The sequence below is a fragment of the Haliotis rubra genome, unplaced genomic scaffold, assembly GCF_003918875.1.
Source record: "Haliotis rubra isolate DU_JTF1 unplaced genomic scaffold, ASM391887v1 Scf2012, whole genome shotgun sequence".
NCBI lineage: Eukaryota > Metazoa > Mollusca > Gastropoda > Lepetellida > Haliotidae > Haliotis > Haliotis rubra.
Window position 1 is genome coordinate 28301 of NW_025766018.1, and position 25416 is coordinate 53716.

Sequence of the window (25416 nt, forward strand, 5' to 3'; positions counted from 1 at the left end):
TATTTAACCTTTACCACAACGCCACTATTTATTTAACCTTTTACCACAGCCACTATTTAACCTTTACCACAGCGCCACTATTTAACCTTTACCACAGCACCACTATTTTACCTTTACCACAGCGCCACTATTTTACCTTTACCACAGCACCACTATTTAACCTTTACCACAGCGCCACTATTTTACCTTTACCACAGCGCCACTATTTCACCCTTACCACAACGCCACTATATAACCTTTACCACAGCACCACTATTTCACCCTTACCACAACGCCACTATTTAACCTTTACCACAGCGCCACTATTTTACCTTTACCACAGCGCCACTATTTAATCTTTACTCGAGGACACTATTTAATCTTTACCACAACGACGCTATGAAGCCACAACTACAGCGATTCTGTTAAGCATATACTACAATGCTACTATGAAGTATATATTGCCAGAAATCCTTTAAGATTAAATTACAGTGCTTCAACGCCGCTTTGAGCATACATTACAACACCAATATGAAGCCTTACCTACAACATCATTATGAATAAAATATTATAGCACTCTTTTACATTATGATGTTCCAAGACCACTATGAAGCCTATATTACAACAGCACTATGAAGCCTATATTACAACAGCACTATGAAGCCTATATTACAACAGCACTATGAAGCCTATATTACAACAGCACTATGAAGCCTATATTACAACAGCACTATGAAGCCTATATTACATCAGCACTATAAAGCCTATATTACAACACCACTATGAAGCCTATATTACATCAGCACTATAAAGCCTATATTACAACACCACTATAAAGCCTACAACACCATAAAGCCTATATTACAACACCACTATAAAGCCTATATTACATCAGCACTATAAAGCCTATATTACAACACCACTATGAAGCCTATATTACATCAGCACTATAAAGCCTATATTACAACACCACTATGAAGCCTATATTACAACACCACTATAAAGCCTATATTACATCAGCACTATAAAGCCTATATTACAACACCACTATGAAGCCTATATTACAACAGCACTATAAAGCCTATATTACAACACCACTATGAAGCCTATATTACAACAGCACTATAAAGCCTATATTACATCAGCACTATAAAGCCTATATTTACATCAACACCTATAAAGCCTATACAACACCACTATGAAGCCTACATTACATCAGCACTATAAAGCCTATATTACAACACCACTATGAAGCCTGTGTTACAACACAACTATGAAGCCTATATTACAACAGCACTATGAAGCCTATATTACAACAGCACTATAAAGCCTATATTACAACACCACTATGAAGCCTATATTACAACAGCACTATAAAGCCTATATTACATCAGCACTATAAAGCCTATATTACATCAGCACTATAAAGCCTATATTACATCAGCACTATAAAGCCTATATTACAACACCACTATGAAGCCTACATTACATCAGCACTATAAAGCCTATATTACAACACCACTATGAAGCCTGTGTTACAACACAACTATGAAGCCTATATTACATCAGCACTATAAAGCCTATATTACAACACCACTATGAAGCCTATATTACAACATCACTATAAAGCCTATATTACATCAGCACTATAAAGCCTATATTACAACAGCACTATAAAGCCTATATTACATCAGCACTATAAAGCCTATATTACAACACCACTATGAAGCCTATATTACAACACCACTATGAAGCCTGTATTACAACACCACTATGAAGCCTATATTACAACACCACTATGAAGCCTATATTACAACATCACTATAAAGCCTATATTACATCAGCACTATAAAGCCCATATTACAACAGCACTATAAAGCCTATATTACATCAGCACTATAAAGCCTATATTACAACACCACTATGAAGCCTATATTACAACACCACTATGAAGCCTATATTACAACACCACTATGAAGCCTATATTACAACACCACTATGAAGCCTATATTACAACACCACTATGAAGCCTATATTACAACACCACTATGAAGCCTGTAATACAACACCACTATGAAGCCTATATTACAACACCACTATGAAGCCTATATTACAACAGCACTATAAAGCCTATATTACATCAGCACTATGAAGCCTATATTACAACACCACTATGAAGCCTACATTACACCAGCACTATAAAGCCTATATTACAACACCACTATGAAGCCTGTGTTACAACACAACTATGAAGCCTATTTTACATCAGCACTATAAAGCCTATATTACAACACCACTATGAAGCCTATATTACAACACCACTATAAAGCCTATATTACATCAGCACTATAAAGCCTATATTACAACAGCACTATAAAGCCTATATTACATCAGCACTATAAAGCCTATATTACAACACCACTATGAAGCCTATATTACAATACCACTATAAAGCCTGTAATAGAACACCACTATGAAGCCTATATTACAACACCACTATGAAGCCTATATTACAACAGCACTATAAAGCCTATATTACATCAGCACTATAAAGCCTATATTACAACAGCACTATAAAGCCTATATTACATCAGCACTATAAAGCCTATATTACAACACCACTATGAAGCCTATATTACAACAGCACTATGAAGCCTATATTACAACACCACTATGAAGCCTATATTACAACACCACTATGAAGCCTATATTCCAACACCACTATGAAGCCTATATTACAACACCACTATGAAGCCTGTAATACAACACCACTATGAAGCCTATATTACAACACCACTATGAAGCCTATATTACAACAGCACTATAAAGCCTATATTACATCAGCACTATGAAGCCTATATTACGACACCACTATGAAGCCTATATTACATCAGCACTATAAAGCCTATATTACAACACCACTATGAAGCCTATATTACAACACCACTATGAAGCCTATATTACATCAGCACAATAAAGCCTATATTACAACACCACTATGAAGCCTGTGTTACAACACAACTATGAAGCCTATATTACAACAGCACTATGAAACCTATATTACAATAGCACTATAAAGCCTATATTACAACAACACTATGAAGCCTATATTACAATAGCACTATAAAGCCTATATTACAACACAACTATGAAGCCTATATTACAACACAACTATGAAGCCTATATTACAAAACCACTATGAAGCCTGTAATACAACACTACTATGAAGCCTATATTACAACAGCACTATGAAGCCTATATTACAACAACACTACGAAGCCTATATTACAACACCACTATGAAGCCTGTATTACAACACCACTATGAAGCCTATATTACAACACAACTATGAAGCCTATATTACAACAGCACTATGAAGCCTATATTACAACAGCACTATGAAGCCTGTGTTACAACACCACTATGAAGCCTATATTACAACACCACTATGAAGCCTATATTACATCAGCACTATAAAGCCTATATAACAACACCACTATGAAGCCTGTGTTACAACACAACTATGAAGGCTATATTACAACAGCACTATGAAGCCTATATTACACAGCACTATAAAGCCTATATTACAACAACACTACGAAGCCTATATTACAACACCACTATGAAGCCTGTATTACAACACAACTATGAAGCCTATATTACAACACAACTATGAAGCCTATATTACAAAACCACTATGAAGCCTGTAATACAACACTACTATGAAGCCTATATTACAACAGCACTATAAAGCCTATATTACAATAGCACTATAAAGCCTATATTACAACAACACTGCGAAGCCTATATTACAACAACACTATGAAGCCTATATTACAACACCACTATGAAGCCTATATTACATCAGCGCTGTGAAGCCTATATTACAACACCACTATGAAGCCTATTTTACAACACCACTATGAAGCCTATTTTACAACACCACTATAAAGCCTGTTACAACACCACTATAAAGCCTATATTACAACACAACTATAAAGCCTATGTTACAACACAACTATGAAGCCTATTTTACAACACCACTATGAAGCCTATATTACAACACCACTATGAAGCCTATATTACAACAGCACTATGAAGCCTATATTACAACACCACTATGAAGCCTATATTACAACACCACTATGAAGCCTATATTACAAAACCACTGTAATACAACACTACTATGAAGCCTATATTACAACACCACTGTGAAGCCTATGTTACAATAGCAACATGAAGCCTATATTACAACAGCACTATGAAGCATTTATTACAACAGCACTATGAAGCCTATATTACAACAGCACTATAAAGCCGATATTACATCAGCACTATCAAGCCTATATGACATCAGCACTATAAAGCCTATATTACAACAGCACTATAAAGCCTATATTACATCAGCACAATAAAGCCTATATTACAACAGCACTATAAAGCCTATATTACATCAGCACTATAAAGCCTATATTACAACACCACTATGAAGCCTGTGTTACAACACAACTATGAAGCCTATTTTACATCAGCACTATAAAGCCTATATTACATCAGCACTATAAAGCCTATATTACAAAACCACTATGGAGCCTGTGTTACTATGTACAATCAGAGACAGGTTACAATGCAAGAACAGTAAGTGGGGAATATACACCAGCGGGCTACACTTCATGTTGCCACTTGACGTGTACATATGTAACCTTTGTGATACTTGACAAGTACAAATGTAAACGTCTTGATATTTGACGAGTGCATAAGTAACAGTGTTAATAATTGAAGAATACATAGATAACCGTGTTAATACTTGACGAGTACATATGTAAGCTTTTGATACGTGGCGTATTGAGTAAAACGACAGCATTTTACCTGTTTGTCTGCCTTACATATGTAAGCTTGTTGATACGTGACGTATTGAGTAAAACGACAGCATTTTACCTGTTTGTCTGCCTTACATATGTAAGCTTGTTGATACGTGACGTATTGAGTAAAACGACAGCATGTTACCTGCTTGTCTGCCTTACATATGTAAGCTTGTTGATACGTGACGTATTAAGTAAAACGACAGCATGTTACCTACTTCTCTGCCTTACATATGTAAGTTTGTTGATACGTGACGTATTGAGTAAAACGACAGCATTTTACCTGTTTCTCTACCTTACATATGTAAGCTTGTTGATACGTGACGTATTGAGTAAAACGACAGCATTTTACCTGCTTGTCTGCCTTACATATGTAAGCTTGTTGATACGTGACGTATTGAGTAAAATGATAGCATGTTACCTGCTTGTCTGCCTTACATATGTTAGCTTGTTGATACGTGACGTATTGAGTAAAACGACAGCATGTTACCTACTTCTCTGCCTTACATATGTAAGTTTGTTGATACGTGACGTATTGAGTAAAACGACAGCATTTTACCTGCTTGTCTACCTTACATATGTAAGCTTGTTGATACGTGACGTATTGAGTAAAACGACAGCATTTTACCTGCTTGTCTGCCTTACATATGTAAGCTTTTGATACGTGACGTATTGAGTAAAATGATAGCATGTTACCTGCTTGTCTGCCTTACATATGTAAGCTTTTGATACGTGACGCATTGAGTAAAACGACAGCACGTTACCTGATTGCCTGCCGTGACAGCATTGACGTGATACAGCACAGTCTCGGGCCCTCGGAGGATGTCTCCAGTTTCTTTTTTGAAGGAAAAGTGACGTCGCTGAGCTGCATATTCGGGCGGGACAAACAAGTCCGGCAAAGCTGTGAAGTTGACATCTACCTTTTTCAAGTAACTTCCAAACCGATTTCCCTTGATTTCCTCTACTACTGCTGCACACAAGGGCTCAGAAGTGTCTTCACAGAGGTGAGAAATGGCGTTCTTTAAAGCAACAGCATATGCGTAAGTGGCATCGACTGTGGCTCCTACATAGTCTGACTGGGTCGCAAATAACTCGCCACTGTTTGCTTGGCGCCCATACTCCCTGAACAGAGGTGTAGAATCTTTAATTTTGGACCAGAAAACGTTTAATTCGTCAAATTCAACATGTGATGGCGACAGAGTCAACGTCCCTAATGTCACTCTATCGTTGCCATTAAAAACGTCGTACACTCTTCCCACGGAGTCCGACATCAACCAGTAGAAGCCTGTCATCTTCTCCTTGGCGTAGTACGTCATGATATCCTTGGCCCCGTCTCGCAAGCCGAAGTACACAACTGCCAGGTGCTTGTCTTCTGTTGCCTCTTTCACTTGCCGCAGCTCGGCAAACAGAGCCGGCCTGTCCACAATTGGGGGCACCTCCACAGACTTAATGAAACAGACTCCATTCTTTCTTCCCTCTGTCTTTAACAAGGTAGCAGCCGACCGACCATAAATGTCGTCACTGTGCACTAAAGCCACGTAGGTCCAGTCAAGCGTCTTGAGAATGTCCAATATCGGCTGACAACAACACAAGAAAAGTCACTGAAGCAATAGTTGAACAGACACCTCGCGGACAGTTTGTTGGATTGAGTTACCTCTTATCTGGGCTATGTTTGAAAGTCGATCTGATATATTCACTGTGTCTGGTTGTGCGAGTATCAATCTGATACTCTGTGTCTGGTTGTGTGAGTATCAATCTGATATACACTGTGTCTGGTTGTGTGAGTATCAATCTGATATACACTTTGTCTGGTTGTGTGAGTATCAATCTGATATACACTGTCTGGTTGTGTGGGTATCAATCTGATACACTATGTCTGGTTCTGTGGTTATCAATCTGATACACTGTCTGGTTGTGTGAGTATCAATCTGATATACACTGTGTCTGGTTGTGTGAGTATCAATCTGATATACACTGTGTCTGGTTGTGCGAGTATCAATCTGATATACACTGTGTCTGGTTGTGTGAGTATCAATCTGATATACACTGTGTCTGGTTGTGTGAGTATCATTCTCATATGCAATGTGTCTGGTAGTGTGAGTATCAATCTGATATACACTGTGTCTGGTTGTGTGAGTATCAATCTCATATACACTGTCTGGTTGTGCGAGTATCAATCTGATATGCACTGTGTCTGGTTGTGCGAGTATCAGACTCATATACACTGTGTCTGGTTGTGTGAGTATCAATCTGATATACACTGTGTCTGGTTGTGTGAGTATTAATCTGATATACACTGTCTGTCTGTGTCAGTATCAATGTGATATACACTGTATCTGGTTGTGTCAGTATCATTCTGATATACACTGTGTCTGGTTGTGTGAGTATCATTCTGATATACACTGTCTGGTTGTGTGAGTATCAATCTGATACACTGTGTCTGGTTGTGTGGGTATCAATCTGATATACACTGTATCTGTTTGTGTGAGTATCAATCTGATATACACTGTCTGGTTGTGTGAGTATTAATCTGATATACACTGTCTCTTTGTGTGAGTATCAATCTCATATACATTGTCTGGTTGTGTGAGTATCAATCTGTTATAAACTGTCTGGTTGTTTGAGTATCAATCTCATATACACTGTCTGTCTGTGTGAGTATCAATCTGATATGCACTGTCTGGTTGTGTTAGTATCAATCTCATTTACACTGTGTCTGGTTGTGTGAGTATCAATCTGATATAAACTCTCTGTCTGTGTCAGTATCAATCTCATGTACACTGTGTCTGGTTGTGTGAGTATCAATCTGATATACACTGTGTCTGGTGTGAATATCAATCTGATATACACTGTTTCATGTTGTGCGAGTATCAATCTGATATACACTGTGTCTTGTTTTGCGAGTATCAATCTCATATACACTGTCTGGTTGTGTGAGTATCAATCTGATATATACTCTCTGTCTGTGTGAGTATCAATCTGATATGCACTGTCTGGTTGTGTGGGTATCAATCTCATATACACTGTCTGCTTGTGTGAGTATCAATCTGATATACACTGTGTCTTGTTTTGCGAGTATCAATCTGATATACACTGTCTGGTTGTGTGAGTATCAATCTGATATGCACTGTCTGGTTGTGTCAGTATCAATCTGATATACACTCTCTGTCTGTGTCAGTATCAATCTCATGTACACTGTGTCTGGTTGTGTGAGTATCAATCTGATATACACTGTGTCTGGTGTGAATATCAATCTGATATACACTTTTTCATGTTGTGCGAGTATCAATCTGATATGCACTGTCTGGTTGTGTGAGTATCAATCTGATATACACTGTCTCTCTGTGTCAGTATCAATGTGATATACACTGTGTCTGGTTCTGTGCGTTTCAATCTGATATACACTGGGTATGGTTGTGTGAGATATACACATTGCCCGGTAGAGTTGTACCCCCTCTGGTCTGCACTATGTAACGTAATGCTACTCACCCTGATCTGCACTATGTAACGTAATGCTACTCACCCTGATCTGGCCTGTGTAAGGTAATGCTACCCACCCTGATCTGGACTGTGTAACGTAATGCTACCCACCCTGATCTGGACTGTGTAACGTAATGCTACTCACCCTGATCTTGACTGTGTAACGTAATGCTACTCACCCTGATCTGGACTGTGTAACGTAATGCTACTCACCCTGATCTGGACTGTGTAAGGTAATGCTACCCACCCTGATCTGGACTGTGTAACGTAATGCTACCCACCCTGATCTGGACTGTGTAACGTAATGCTACTCACCCTGATCTGGACTGTGTAACGTAATGCTACTCACCCTGATCTGGACTGTGTAACGTAATGCTACTCACCCTGATCTGGACTGTGTAACGTAATGCTACTCACCCTGATCTGGACTGTGTAACGTAATGCTACTCACCCTGATCTTGACTATGTAACGTAATGCTACCCACCCTGATCTTGATTGTGTAACGTAATGCTACTCACCCTGATCTGGACTGTGTAACGTAATGCTACCCACCCTGATCTTGACTATGTAACGTAATGCTACCCACCCTGATCTGGACTGTGTAACGTAATGCTACTCACCCTGATCTTGACTGTGTAACGTAATGCTACTCACCCTGATCTTGACTGTGTAACGTAATGCTACTCACCCTGATCTGGACTGTGTAACGTAATGCTACTCACCCTGATCTGGACTGTGTAACGTAATGCTACCCACCCTGATCTTGACTGTGTAACGTAATGCTACCCACCCTGACCTTGACTGTGTAACGTAATGCTACTCACCCTGATCTTGACTATGAAACGTAATGCTACCCACCCTGATCTTGACTATGTAACGTAATGCTACCCACCCTGATCTTGACTATGTAATGTAATGCTACTCACCCTAACCTTGACTGTGTAACGTAATGCTACTCACCCTGATCTTGACTGTGTAACGTAATGCTACTCACCCTGATCTGGACTGTGTAACGTAATGCTACTCACCCTGATCTTGACTGTGTAACGTAATGCTACTCACCCTGATCTGGACTGTGTAACGTGATGCTACTCACCCTGATCTGGACTGTGTAACGTAATGCTACTCACCCTGATCTGGACTGTGTAACGTAATGCTACCCACCCTGATCTTGACTGTGTAACGTAATGCTACTCACCCTGATCTTGACTGTGTAACGTAATGCTACTCACCCTGATCTTGACTGTGTAACGTGATGCTACTCACCCTGATCTGGACTGTGTAACGTAATGCTACTCACCCTGATTTGGACTGTGTAACGTAATGCTACTCACCCTGATCTGGACTGTGTAACGTAATGCTACCCACCCTGATCTTGACTGTGTAACGTAATGCTACTCACCCTGATCTTGACTGTGTAACGTAATGCTACCCACCCTGACCTTGACTGTGTAACGTAATGCTACTCACCCTGATCTTGACTATGTAACGTAATGCTACCCACCCTGATCTTGACTATGTAACGTAATGCTACCCACCCTGATCTTGACTATGTAACGTAATGCTACTCACCCTAATCTTGACTGTGTAACGTAATGCTACTCACCCTGATCTTGACTGTGTAACGTAATGCTACTCACCCTGATCTGGACTGTGTAACGTAATGCTACTCACCCTGATCTGGACTGTGTAACGTAATGCTACTCACCCTGATCTGGACTGTGTAACGTGATGTAACACCCTGATCTTGATGTAACGTAATGCTACTCACCCTGATCTTGACTGTGTAACGTAATGCTACTCACCCTGATCTGGACTGTGTAACGTAATGCTACTCACCCTGATCTGGACTGTGTAACGTAATGCTACTCACCCTGATCTTGACTGTGTAACGTAATGCTACCCACCCTGATCTTGACTGTGTAACGTAATGCTACTCACCCTGATCTGGACTGTGTAACATAATGCTACCCACCCTGATCTTGACTATGTAACGTAATGCTACTCACCCTGATCTGGACTGTGTAACGTAATGCTACTCACCCTGATCTTGACTGTGTAACGTAATGCTACTCACCCTGATCTGGACTGTGTAACGTAATGCTACTCACCCTGATCTTGACTGTGTAACGTAATGCTACTCACCCTGATCTTGAATGTGTAACGTGATGCTACTCACCCTGATCTTGACTGTGTAACGTAATGCTACTCACCCTGATTTGGACTGTGTAACGTAATGCTACTCACCCTGATCTGGACTGTGTAACGTAATGCTACCCACCCTGATCTTGACTGTGTAACGTAATGCTACTCACCCTGATCTGGACTGTGTAACGTAATGCTACCCACCCTGATCTTGACTGTGTAACGTAATGCTACTCACCCTGATCTGGACTGTGTAACGTAATGCTACCCACCCTGATCTTGACTATGTAACGTAATGCTACTCACCCTGATCTGGACTGTGTAACGTAATGCTACTCACCCTGATCTGGACTGTGTAACGTAATGCTACTCACCCTGATCTGGACTGTGTAACGTAATGCTACTCACCCTGATCTTGACTGTGTACCGCAATGCTACTCACCCTGATCTTGACTATGTAACGTAATGCTACTCACCCTGATCTGGACTGTGTAACGTAATGCTACCCACCCTGATCTTGACTGTGTAACGTAATGCTACTCACCCTGATCTTGACTGTGTAACGTAATGCTACCCACCCTGATCTTGACTGTGTAACGTAATGCTACTCACCCTGATCTGGACTGTGTAACGTAATGCTACCCACCCTGATCTTGACTATGTAACGTAATGCTACTCACCCTGATCTGGACTGTGTAACGTAATGCTACTCACCCTGATCTGGACTGTGTAACGTAATGCTACTCACCCTGATCTGGACTGTGTAACGTAATGCTACTCACCCTGATCTTGACTGTGTACCGCAATGCTACTCACCCTGATCTTGACTGTGTAACGTAATGCTACTCACCCTGATCTGGACTGTGTAACGTAATGCTACCCACCCTGATCTGGACTTAGTAACGTAATGCTACTCACCCTGATCTGGACTGTGTCCGGTAGTGCTGTACGGTAGAAGTTTGTGTAGTTGAGTGTGAGATCAGCTGCTGTTGCCGACGGACTGATCATTGGTATTCCGGAATCATTAAGAATCTTGGCTGCCTCCAGCGCCGTAACGCTTCGAGAGGGTCCGATAATTCCTGTCACAATATAACGCAAGAGAGATGGTTGTAAGCAGTAATTAAGAAACACGGCTTATGGGGCTTCTGAAGGCATCATGTGCTACTTCCTCCATTACACTTTATTCAAAATGACTTTCCAGAAACATTATGGTGTACATTCAGTAGAAAAATGTACAGTAATTTTTCAGATCGCTTGTCAACATGTTGCGAGGTACTCTCTTTCTCACTTCCTTACAAAATGGCCCTATTGAAAAGTGTATGAGTGGACGATGTCACCAATTAAGGAGGACATGATTGCCGTTTTGGCAGACTTCTGGAGCCCTTATGAAGAGGAGAGTACAAGGCATTTAATGACGTGAGAGGGTAGTGAATTATTGGATAGGGCAGTGAAGGATGTGAAAGGATAGTGAAGGACTTGATAGTGCCGAGAAGGATGCCAGAGGATACTAAACGATAAACAGAATCAGGAGAAAGAGGAGGTGTCAGTGAAGGTTGTGAGAGAACAGTTAATGATTTCATAGCACAGTAAAGGATGTGATAGGATAGTGAATAATGTGAGAGAACAGTGAATGATTTCATGACACAGTGAAGGATGTGAGAGGACAGAGAAGGATGTGAGAAGACAGTGAAAAATCTGATTGGATCAGGTTAGATCAGATGGGACAGTAAAGAATGTGAGAGGATAGTCAAGGATGCAGGTGAATAGTGAGAGATGTGAGAGAACAGTCAAGGATGAAGGAGAATAGTGAGAGATGTGAGAGAACAGTCAAGGATGCAGGAGAATAGTGAGAGAACAGTCAAGGATGCAGGAGAGATGTGAGAGAACAGTCAAGGATGTAAGAGAATAGTGAGAGATGTGGGAGAACAGACAAGGATTAGGAGGACAGTGGATGATGTGAGGGAATTGTGGGGGATATGGGAGGACATTGATGATATTGCCTTTGCAGTTCCATTGTAGTGATGTGTTAACGGCGTGGAAATTAGAATATAAATGTTAATTATATCACATTACTTTATTGCTTGGTTTCACAATGGCTTTTCCACGTTTATATTTATAGACTTTATATCTATGGAATTGGCTCGTAGCTGAAGATTTACCTAGGTGGACAGATGGATCGTCCTTGGTACAGTTGATAATGCCTGAGAGCGATGGGCTGATAACATCAAGAGCGTTGTGGACCACATACAGAGGATTCTGGCAGTCGTCGTAGAGCTTCACGTCTGGAAGTGACGAATGACCGTTGCAATGAAATCGTCTTACACGGGAATCCTGAGCCACCGATTTTGTAATTGTGAACAGAAACTGTTTGAGTTGAACAAAAGCAATTAACAGCATCCGTTGGACGAATTCCGTCATTTTGTAAGTGTACCTGTGGCAAGCCGTTCTAATATTCATCACGAATTTACTGATTGTTTCTTGTATATGGTATATATGTGTATGTGTGTGTGTGTGTGTGTGTGTGTGATATATATATATATATCTGTATACTTACGTGTGTGGTAAACTTTAACTGGGTGGTGAACAAATTCAAGATACCTATATTATATACTCTAAGACAAAGGTTATTGTGATTGACTTGAAGTTAGATATGTGAATTAACAACTGGTATTTTTGTGATAAGATTGCAAGAGAATCATTCAACAATAGGATTGAAAATGACGCATTTTACTTTTCCACCATGAGCATTGATGCATATTTGACAGCTGCGCCTCATACAGCCAATCAAACGTCTCAAGAAGTCTAGTGGAATGGCATTTCCATATCTGTGGAAGCACTTGGCAGAGTCCCAGAATTGTTCGATAGGGGACAGATATTGGGGTTTAGCGGGCCAGTGAAGGACGTAACTTTGTGCTGCGCCAAGAACTGCTGAACCACCCTGGCGACATTAGGTCTGGCGTTGTTCTGGGCCATTCTGATGGAGAAACGTAATGATGACGACTGGATTAACAATATCGTCTCTGTACGTGATACCCGTTAAATTTCCATTGATGACAAGCTAAGGTGGACGTCCAGCACTCGTTATCCCACCCCAAACCATCACTCCACCGCCGCCAAAACGGTCGGCCTCAACGACTCAGTTCCTAACATAACGCTCACCACGTCGCCGGTAAACTCTGGTTCGGTCATCAGCGCGGTGCAAGAGGAATCTAGACTGAATGAAGAGAACATGTCACCACTCACGTGCTCTTCAGTGACATTCCAGTGACTCGCCATCTTTCATTTTCAGTTAGCCGTGGCATAGAGAAAAGCAAGCAGATTCTTCCAAATTTGTGTTTTTAGGACCCGTCGACGTCTAAACAATGATTTGGGTGACATGATTCGAGATTTAGAGCCACACTTTTTAAAGGGCACGTTTTATGCTTTTATTCCCACGGACTTCTTGAAAAGACGAAAAGCGCACACAAAGTAAAAACTACCAACAGGAAATTGTTTGGGTTATGGATTAGGTGTATTAGAAAGAATATTAAAATGCGTTATACAAATGTTCTCATTTATACAAACAAATGTGTTGATCACACTAACTCTTGCCTTTGAGTATATTTAAATATATTAATAGTCTGTTCAAGATGTCAACAAATAATATGACATCGTAAATTAATTTCTGATATTCAGAATGGTATCAGAAAATGCATCAAGGGAATAGTTCGTGATATCTCTAAATGTGTTTAAATTTCAATAACTCAGTTATCACATAGTCCATAATCATATTTGAAAGTAGCTAAAGATAACATATTCAATTCAAGATGTCCTGAAATGGTCAATACATACCCACAAACACATTAAAAAACATCAATTATTCATTTTAGATATATTTTATTCAATTAGATATTTCCTACTGCCTTCAGTATGTTCGGTGTAACTATCCCATGCGTGGACTGAAAAACCACGAATCTTCACTACACTGAGAAAACACGATCCTACAAGTACACAGTTGTAAACAATACTTCACAACACAAGCAAAACACGATCCTACAAGTACACAGTTGAAAACAATTCTTCACAACACAAGCAAAACACGATCCTACAAGTACACAGTTGAAAACAATACTTCACAACACAAGCAAAACACGATCCTACAAGTACACAGTTGAAAACAATCCTTCACAACACAAGCAAAACACGATCCTACAAGTACACAGTTGAAAACAATACTTCACAACACAAGCAAAACACGATCCTACAAGTACACAGTTGAAAACAATACTTCACAACACAAGCAAAACACGATCCTACAAGTACACAGTTGAAAACAATACTTCACAACACAAGCAAAACACGATCCTACAAGTACACAGTTGAAAACAATACTTCACAACACAAGCAAAACACGATCCTACAAGTACACAGTTGAAACAATCCTTCACAACACAAGCAAAACATGATCCTACAAGTACACAGTTGAAAACAATACTTCACAACACAAGCAAAACATGATCCTACAAGTACACAGTTGAAAACAATACTTCACAACACAAGCAAAACACGATCCTACAAGTACACAGTTGAAAACAATACTTCACAACACAAGCAAAACACGATCCTACAAGTACACAGTTGAAACAATCCTTCACAACACAAGCAAAACACGATCCTACAAGTACACATTTGAAAACAATCCTTCACAACACAAGCAAAACACGATCCTACAAGTACACAGTTGAAAACAATCCTTCACAACACAAGCAAAACACGATAAACAGTGGACAAAGGGATGCCTGTTCTACTTGAAATCACTTTAGCTGATCTGATGTCCTTGTTATAATACTCTAAGATCAACTTCCTCTTCTCTAAATCATCCATACTGAGAATCACTGAAAATGTCGTCTGCTAGCAAGTAAACAAAGGGGGATAACTCTTCACAAACTAATGAAAAAGGATTAACGGAGAAATCCAATTAAACATGTTCCAAAAATTCTCAATAATTTCTGCTCATAGTACAGAATGTGTGATACCTGTATATTGTAGTGTTAAAGGCATGTAGAATGTATGATAAATTTATATCGTGTGACTGTGTGACACATGTATATTGTTATGTTTAGAACATGTAGAATGCTGTAGAATGTATACTGTAATTTTAAGAATATGTAGAATGTGGGATACCTGTACACTGTAATGTTAAGAGCACGTAGATTGTGCGATACATCTATACTGTAATGTTAACGACATGCAGAATGTGTGATACCTGCATATTGTAATGTTAACGACTTGTAGAATGTGTGATACATCTATACTGTAATGTTAACGACATGCAGAATGTGTGATACCTGTATATTGTAATGTTAACGACTTGTAGAATGTGTGATGCATCTATACTGTAATGTGAACGACTTGTAGAATGTGTGATACCTGCATATTGTAATGTTAACGACTTGTAGAATGTGTGATACCTGCATATTGTAATGTTAACGACTTGTAGAATGTGTGATACTTGAATATTGTAATGTTAAAGGCATGTGAAATGTGTGATACCTGAATATTGTAATGTTAAAGACATGTGAAATGTGTGATACCTGTATATTGTAATGTTGAAGGCATGTGAAATGTGTGGACCTGTATATTGTAATTTTAAAGGCAAGTGAAATGTGTGATACCTGTATATTGTAATGTTAAAGGCATGTGAAATGTGTGATACCTGTATATTGTAATGGTAAAGGCATGTAAAATTTGTGATACCTGTATATTGTAATTTTAAAGGCATGTGAAATGTGTGATACCTGTATATTGTAATGCTAAAGGCATGTGAAATGTGTGATACCTGTATATTGTAATGTTGAAGGCATGTGAAATGTGTGATACCTGTATATTGTAATGTTAACGACTTGTAGAATGTGTGATACATGTACCTGTATATTGTAATGTTATGGCATGTGAAATGTGTGATACCTGCATATTGTAATGTTAAAGGCATGTGAAATGTGTGATACCTGTATATTATAATGTCAAAGGCATGTGAAATGTGTGATACCTGTATATTGTAATGTTGAAGGCATGTGAAATGTGTGATACCTGTATATTGTAATGGTAAAGGCATGTAAAATTTGTGATACCTGTATATTGTAATTTTAAAGGCATGTGAAATGTGTGATACCTGTATATTGTAATGCTAAAGGCATGTGAAATGTGTGATACCTGTATATTGTAATGTTGAAGGCATGTGAAATGTGTGATACCTGTATATTGTAATGTTAACGACTTGTAGAATGTGTGATACATGTACCTGTATATTGTAATGTTATGGCATGTGAAATGTGTGATACCTGCATATTGTAATGTTAAAGGCATGTGAAATGTGTGATACCTGTATATTATAATGTCAAAGGCATGTGAAATGTGTGATACCTGTATATTGTAATGTTGAAGGCATGTGAAATGTGTGATACCTGTATATTGTAATGGTAAAGGCATGTGAAATGTGTGATACCTGTATATTGTAATGTTGAAGGCATGTGAAATGTGTGATACCTGTATATTGTAATGTTAACGACTTGTAGAATGTGTGATACATGTACCTGTATATTGTAATGTTATGGCATGTGAAATGTGTGATACCTGCATATTGTAATGTTAAAGGCATGTGAAATGTGTGATACCTGTATATTATAATGTCAAAGGCATGTGAAATGTGTGATACCTGTATATTGTAATGTTGAAGGCATGTGAAATGTGTGATACCTGTATATTGTAATGGTAAAGGCATGTGAAATGTGTGATACCTGTATATTGTAATGTTGAAGGCATGTGAAATGTGTGATACCTGTATATTGTAATGTAAACGACTTGTAGAATGTGTGATACCTGCATATTGTAATGTTAAGAACATGTAGAATGTGTGATACCTGTTTATTCTAATTTTTAAGGCATTTAAAATGTTGGATACCTGTACATTTTAATGTTAAGAACATGTAGAAGTCCTGTATATTGTTATCTTAAAGGCATGCATAATGTGTAATTCCTGTATATTGTAATGTTGAGCACGTGTGGAATCTGTGATACCTGTATATTTTAATGTTAAGAGCATGTAGAATGTGTGATACCTGTATATTGTAATGTTAAGAACACATATGATGTGTGATAAGTGTATATTGTAATGTTGAAGGCATGTGAAATGTGTGATACCTGTGTATTGTTTTATTAAGAACATGTAGATTGTGTGATAACTGTATCTTGTAATGTTGAGCACCTGTAGACTGTGTGATACCTGTATATTGTAATGTTGAAGACATGTGAAATGTGTGATACCTGTGTATTGTTTTATTAAGAACATGTGAAATGTGTGATACCTGTATATTGTAATTTTAAAGGCAAGTGAAATGTGTGATACCTGTATATTGTAATGTAAAAGGCATGTAGAATGTGTAATTCCTGTATATTATACTGTTAACTGCATGTAAAATGGGTGATACATGTATATTATAATGTTAAAAGCATGTAGAATGTGCGATTCCTGTAAATCATGTGTTACTACGTTGAGTGCGAGATGCATGTTTCCCATATTCCCAGAGAGTGATATCTGTCTACCAGTGCTTGAATGTAAGATCACATCAATTCCAGGAGTGAGTACGATTATTGACCTATAGGGTACCAATATACATATGCTCTGATCGATCTCTTGTTTCAGTGAGTCACCTCGACCTAAGTGTTGTTTGTGAGTCGCCATGTTCTGTTTTCCGCGATAACTTCCTGCTACTAAACAAGGTATATGGACGCCATCAGGAGCTGCCTGCCACCTGCCTTGTCCCTCTGGCCAGAGAGACGCAGTGTCGGCTGAGTGGTGTCAGGGGAGCGGCTCTTACCTGAGACAGGCCAACACGTCACACCGGTCTGATGTTACCTGAGACAGACCACATCGTGGTGTGGCCCGTGTTGTTGTCTATACGTGACACGCATGGCTGCTCGCCAGTGCGACTTGCTAATAACCACGCAAATACCTCCCTGAACATGTCAACATGTGTACATTCCGAGTTGTATCCTATATGAATAAACCTTGTTACAATAGTGTCTGGTGATCACAAGTAACAATGGCAGCTTACCAAACATGATTCCAGGAATAAATCCCTTGTTGAGTTTGTCGATGACCCAGCCGACTGCCACGTATGTCTGCAGAGCATGTCGTGATATGTCGCCACACATTCCGTTCTGGCTCTCCCTCAGGCTGATGAAGAGGGATAGTCTTACCTGGGATGTGTTGGATGTCCACGACGGAGCTTGTACATAACAGTAGTCTGCGCCGTAAGTCATCGACACCATGCAACACATTACCCCAGCGAACACACCCGACACACTTTCCAACATCTGTTTCATCCTGGTAATTGTATAAATCTCCAACTCAGGGCGGTGTCGTTGGATATACTTCTTTCTCGACCAAAACACCCATTTTCACAACTCCGCACCCGTGTCGCGCGTCCTATGTAATCAGGTAAACATCTACCTGAGGTGACCTAGATATAAAGAGCCCTCTAGCGGCCAGGTACAGCAACAATACACATTCAGCTAGTGGAGTCAGTGGAGCGCGTCTTGTCGGCATGTATACGGACACCAACACGTTTTTCGTGACATTTGTTTGCATGTCACCGGTTTACTGGTTTCCCGAGTATACCGGGACATCTTGTGCTACTTTTAAGCAGACTCAGCCTGTGAGTCACAAACCTGGTGTTGTGGAGCTAGAACGAGGAGATCGATTAACTTATACTAGATACGTAGTATAGGTAAGACTATCTGCGTAAACAGGTGTGCCATATTTATTCAACTTATTAGCAATTTCGATTGAACTTCACTTTTCCCCATGGTTAAAATGACATTGGTCAGTGTCTTCAGTTTGCTGTGACCCACTGCTCATTACTGGATGCAGTACGTAGGTATAGAGTCTTGTTATATATATATATCCGTATAGTTGGAGTATAGTCCTGAAAAACTATTCATAGGTTATGTGCTGGCGATAAGGTGCCTGACTCTGAGGGTGTGGGTTCGAATCCCGGATGGGACTCAACCTACCAAAAAGTACTAGAATCTGTACTTTACTAAGAAAGTGTAATACTAAATATAACATATGTTATATTCATTGATTCATGATACAGCCTGATACTAATCCGTACAGTCGGATACAACATATAACTAAATATAACATATGTTATATTCATTGATTCATGATACAGCCTGATACTAATCCGTACAGTCGGATCATAGTGTAACAATACAATTCATATTGTCGAGATATTCTTATAATGCAATTCATAGAATCGTGTTAAGTCTTATAAAACAATCTGTATAGTTGGATTAAAGTCTTTGAAAACAATTCATAGATTCGTGTTAAGTCTTATAAAACAATCTGTATTGTTGGATTAAAGTCTTATAAAACAAACTGTATAGTCGGATTATAGTCTAACAATACAATTCATAGAATCGGGATACAATCTCGTAATACAATCCATCTAGTCGAGATTATAGAATATTCAAAACAAATCATAGATACATGATACAGGCCTGGGATACAATCTGTGTTAATGTAGAAGAGTTTAGTGCTGATGTGTGTGTGTGCGTTAAGTCAACTTAGAAGAGTTTAGTGTTGATGCATGTGTGTTAAGTGAATGTAGAAGAGTTTAGTGCTGATACATGTGTGTTAAGTCAATGTAGAAGAGTTTAGTGCTGATACATGTGTGTTAAGTGAATGTAGAAGAGTTTAGTGGTGATACATGTGTGTTAAGTCAATGTAGAAGAGTTTAGTGCTGATACATGAGTGTTAAGTGAATGTAGAAGAGTTTAGTGCTGATGTGTGTGTGTGCGTTCAGTCAATTTAGAAGAGTTTAGTGCTGATACATTTGTGTTAAGTGAATGTAGAAGAGTTTAGTGCTGATGTGTGTGTGTGCGTTCAGTCAACTTAGAAGAGTTTAGTGTTGATGCATGTGTGTTAAGTGAATGTAGAAGAGTTTAGTGCTGATGTGTGTGTGTGCGTTCAGTCAACTTAGAAGAGTTTAGTGTTGATGCATGTGTGTTAAGTGAATGTAGAAGAGTTTAGTGCTGATACATGAGTGTTAAGTGAATGTAGAAGAGTTTAGTGCTGATACATGAGTGTTAAGTGAATGTGGAAGAGTTTAGTGGTGATACATGTGTGTTAAGTCAATGTAGAAGAGTTTAGTGTTGATACATGTGTGTTAAGTGAATGTAGAAGAGTTTAGTGTTGATACATGAGTGTTAAGTGAATGTAGAAGAGTTTAGTGGTGATACATATGTGTTAAGTCAATGTAGAAGAGTTTAGTGCTGATACATGAGTGTTAAGTGAATGTAGAAGAGTTTAGTGGTGATACATGTGTGTTAAGTGAATGTAGAAGAGTTTAGTGGTGATACATGTGTGTTAAGTGAATGTAGAAGAGTTTAGTGCTGATACATGAGTGTTAAGTGAATGTAGAAGAGTTTAGTGCTGATACATGAGTGTTAAGTGAATGTGGAAGAGTTTAGTGGTGATACATGTGTGTTAAGTGAATGTAGAAGAGTTTAGTGGTGATACATGTGTGTTAAGTGAATGTGGAAGAGTTTAGTGTTGATACATGTGTGTTAAGTGAATGTAGAAGAGTTTAGTGCTGATACATTTGTGTTAAGTGAATGTAGAAGAGTTTAGTGCTGATACATGAGTGTTAAGTGAATGTAGAAGAGTTTAGTGGTGATACATGTGTGTTAAGTGAATGTAGAAGAGTTTAGTGGTGATACATGTGTGTTAAGTGAATGTAGAAGAGTTTAGTGGTGATACATGTGTGTTAAGTGAATGTAGAAGAGTTTAGTGCTGATACATGTGTGTTAAGTCAATGTAGAAGAGTTTAGTGGTGATACATGTGTGTTAAGTGAATGTAGAAGAGTTTAGTGGTGATACATGTGTGTTAAGTGAATGTAGAAGAGTTTAGTGCTGATACATGTGTGTTAAGTGAATGTAGAAGAATTTAGTGCAGATGCATGTGTGGTAAGTCAGTTTAGAACTGTATAGTTCTAGGGCCCGATTGATAAGTTTGAGGAGTGAAGATGTAGCCGCAGAATCATTTTATTTCCACGTTGTGCATCACTGTGACATGTTACTCCTGCTCTACTTCACACAATAGGGCTGCTTGGCACGTGAAGGATATAGCCAACTGATTCATAGCCTGTTGGGAAACATCCGACATGTAGTCAAGAGCTAACGGTACTGAAGAACGTGACCAGAGCCTTGGTAATAACCGACATGTAGTCAAGAGCTAACGGTACTGAAGAACGTGACCAGAGCCTTGGTAATAACCGACATGTAGTCCAGAGCTAACGGTACTGAAGAACGTGACCAGAGCCTTGGTAATAACCGACATGTAGTCCAGAGCTAACGGTACTGAAGAACGTGACCAGAGCCTTGGTAATAACCGACATGTTGTCCAGAGCTAACGGTACTGAAGAACGTGAACAGAGCCTTGGTAATAACCGACATGTAGTCCAGAGCTAACGGTACTGAAGAACGTGAACAGAGCCTTGGTAATAACCGACATGTAGTCCAGAGCTAACGGTACTGAAGAACGTGACCAGAGCCTTGGTAATAACCGTTACTTTCCATATATGAACAGACTCCAGAAACATGGTGTAGAAGCAGCACATATGATAGCAAGCTAGGAGTGGGACATAATGTCGCCACACCCAACGTTATGTTCACACCCAAATATGATCTGCCAAAGGAATTTCAAGTGCAAACGTTTCCATTCGAATTTGGAAGAACAACTTGATGAAAAACCTCTTTATCAGAACAGGCGACCAGTTCGCTCACTTGAATACTGACACAATTCAAGAAAATAATTCAAGTGCAAACAAATTGTAATCATTTTCAGACTTTGCTTGGCCACAGTTTCCATGCTTTCCAAAGTGCTAAGCTCATGACAAACAATATGATCAACCAATGCTTTGTGTCTATCATGCTTAAAGGCCTTGTGCTTATCAAATTGAAAAGCTCAGTGTCTACCATGTGTCCATGCTTTGTGTCTATCATGCTTAAAGGCCTTGTGCTTATCATATTGAAAAGCTCAGTGTCTACCATGTGTCCATGCTTTGTGTCTATCATGCTTAAAGGCCTTGTGCTTATCATGTTGAAATGCTCAGTGTCTACCATGTGTCCATGCTTTGTGTCTATCATGCTTAAAGGCCTTGTGCTTATCATGTTGAAATGCTCAGTGTCTACCATGTGTCCATGCTTTGTGTCTATCATGCTTAAAGGCCTTGTGCTTATCATGTTGAAATGCTCAGTGTCTACCATGTGTCCATGCTTTGTGTCTATCATGCTTAAAGGCCTTGTGCTTATCATGTTGAAATGCTCAGTGTCTACCATGTGTCCATGCTTTGTGTCTATCATGCTTAAAGGCCTTGTGCTTATCATGTTGAAATGCTCAGTGTCTACCATGTGTCCATGCTTTGTGTCTATCATGCTTAAAGGCCTTGTGCTTATCATGTTGAAATGCTCAGTGTCTACCATGTGTCCATGCTTTGTGTCTATCATGCTTAAAGGCCTTGTGCTTATCATGTTGAAATGCTCAGTGTCTACCATGTGTCCATGCTTTGTGTCTATCATGCTTAAAGGCCTTGTGCTTATCATGTTGAAATGCTCAGTGTCTACCATGTGTACAGGACTTGTGTTTTCCATGGTATATATCTCACCGTTCTGCATGGACACGTTGATTCGCTGTCCCCCTAGGGAGGTGATCATGTCGTTCTGGTGCGGGGACTCAGGGGCGCGGATGCCGTTCAGGATGTGGTACATCATTGTACCTGAAAATACCATCGATACTGTGCCTGATATGGCCGTTGGTTATGCAGATGTGTATAAATACCATTTGAAAAACATTCAGTTAGTATTCAGCAAGGCGGGAGGGTTTTGTGCAACAGCAAACAAAGAGATGTACGCCTTCTTCAGAAAATTGGCGTGATTGTCCAGGTTGTTCCTGTAGGCCATCGGGAGCTTGCTGAACGCTGTATTGGTCGGAGCGAGGAGGGTCACTTGAGGTCCTACCGGAAGACAAATGATACATTATGTATTTACGGAAGAGATATGTTCAGCAACACGTGTTTCTCTTTGTCTTTCAACACGGAAAGGGCTTCTTTCTGTCAAAGTAAAGTTGGTGTGTCCGTTCTACCAGAATATGTTAAATTAATGTGGCTTATGCTAACGATTACACCAGTATTCATTCAGAACAGCTAAATATTGATGAGAAAAATGTCTAAACGGTGGCAAAATGTCTGCAAGACGTAAGCATTTTACTTATTCTCGAGCTCGCTCCAGACTCCAGTTTTCATCAAGTCCGTTTTCAGGGTGTTGAACTGGCCATAGCCCTGGCTCAGAACATGACTGATACTACCATGCGTCATGTTGCCATAAGTACCGTTGCCATGTGTACCGTTGCCATGAGTACCGTTGCCATGTGTTATGTTCCCATGCTGAGTACAGTTGAAGCCCCAGATTCCGTCGGGGCAAAGTGTGCTGTTGCCATGAGTACCGTTGCCATGTGTACCGTTGCTATGGTAAGTACAGTTGACACCCCAGGTTCCGTTGGGACAAAATGTGCCGTTGCCATGTGTACCATTCCCATGGAAGGTACAGTTTCTACCCCAGGTTCCGTTGACGCAGAATATACCATCGGCATGCACGATTGGGTGATTGACATTGTTGGTGTTGTATGTGAAGTTCCCATGGGTACCGTTGCCATTGTTGGTACAATTTCTACCCCAAGGACCGTTGACGCAGAATATACCATTGGCATGCACGATTGGGTGATTGACATTGTTGGTGTTGTATGTGAAGTTCCCATGGGTACCGTTGCCATTGTTGGTACAATTTCTACCCCAAGTACCGTTGACGCAGAATATACCATTGGCATGTACGATTGGGTGATTGACTTTGTTGGTGTTGTATGTGAAGTTCCCATGGGTACCGTTGCGATTGTTGTTTAATCGGTAGTCCTGATCCCTGTAGTTTGACCTTGCTCACAAGGAAGACGAAGCCGTTCGAGGCTCTCTTGTTGAATCCAGTTATATTCACACCGTTCAAAAGCACTGACTGCCCAAACAGAAACGAACAGACTCACTAAAGCCAAGGACTAAATCTACTCCATACAAATGCTATCTACCACCGTGTATATTTGATATTAGATCTCGCATATAGTCCTACATTGATTATGTTTTAACTAGCATATACCCTCTTCCTATATGAAAACACACCCTATCCTGTCACAATCATCTAGCATACACCTTCCCTGCACACTGTCAAGAGTAGGTTCTATCTAGCATACACCTTCCCTGCACACTGTCAAGAGTAGGTTCTATCTAGCATACACCTTCCCTGCACACTGCCAGGATTAGGTTCTATCTAGCATACACCTTCCCTGCACACTGTCAGGAGTAGGTTCCATCTAGCATACACCTTCCCTGCACACTGTCAGGAGTGGGTTCTATCTAGCATACACCTTCCCTGCACACTGTCAGGAATAGGTTCTATCTAGCTTACACCTTCCCTGCACACTGTCAGGAATAGGTTCTATCTAGCATACACCTTCCCTGCACACTGTCAGGAGTAGGTTCTATCTAGCATACACCTTCCCTGCACACTGTCAGGATTAGGTTCTATCTAGCTTACACCTTCCCTGCACACTGTCAGGAATAGGTTCTATCTAGCATACACCTTCCCTGCACACTGTCAGGAGTAGGTTCCATCTAGCATACACCTTCCCTGCACACTGTCGGGAGTAGGTTCTATCTAGCATACACCTTCCCTGCACACTGTCAGGAATAGGTTCTATCTAGCTTACACCTTCCCTGCACACTGTCAGGAATAGGTTCTATCTAGCATACACCTTCCCTGCACACTGTCAGGAGTAGGTTCTATCTAGCTTACACCGTCCC

General features: G+C 39.8%; 1 protein-coding gene across 2 annotated transcripts in view; it reads right to left on the bottom strand.

Annotated features, from left to right (window-relative positions):
* LOC124275718 overlaps window positions 1-18970 on the bottom strand; it is a 29283-nt gene extending 10313 nt beyond the window's left edge. For both annotated transcript variants that reach the window (XM_046711359.1, XM_046711358.1), the window contains exons 1-4: window positions 18561-18970; window positions 12627-12749; window positions 11386-11546; window positions 5606-6418 (exon numbers count right to left, since the gene is read on the bottom strand). In XM_046711359.1, coding sequence (XP_046567315.1) covers window positions 5606-6418; window positions 11386-11546; window positions 12627-12749; window positions 18561-18831 — 1368 coding nt within the window. In that variant the 5' untranslated portion in view covers window positions 18832-18970. The remainder of the gene's footprint in view (window positions 1-5605; window positions 6419-11385; window positions 11547-12626; window positions 12750-18560) is intronic.
* Window positions 18971-25416: the final 6446 nt, after the last annotated feature.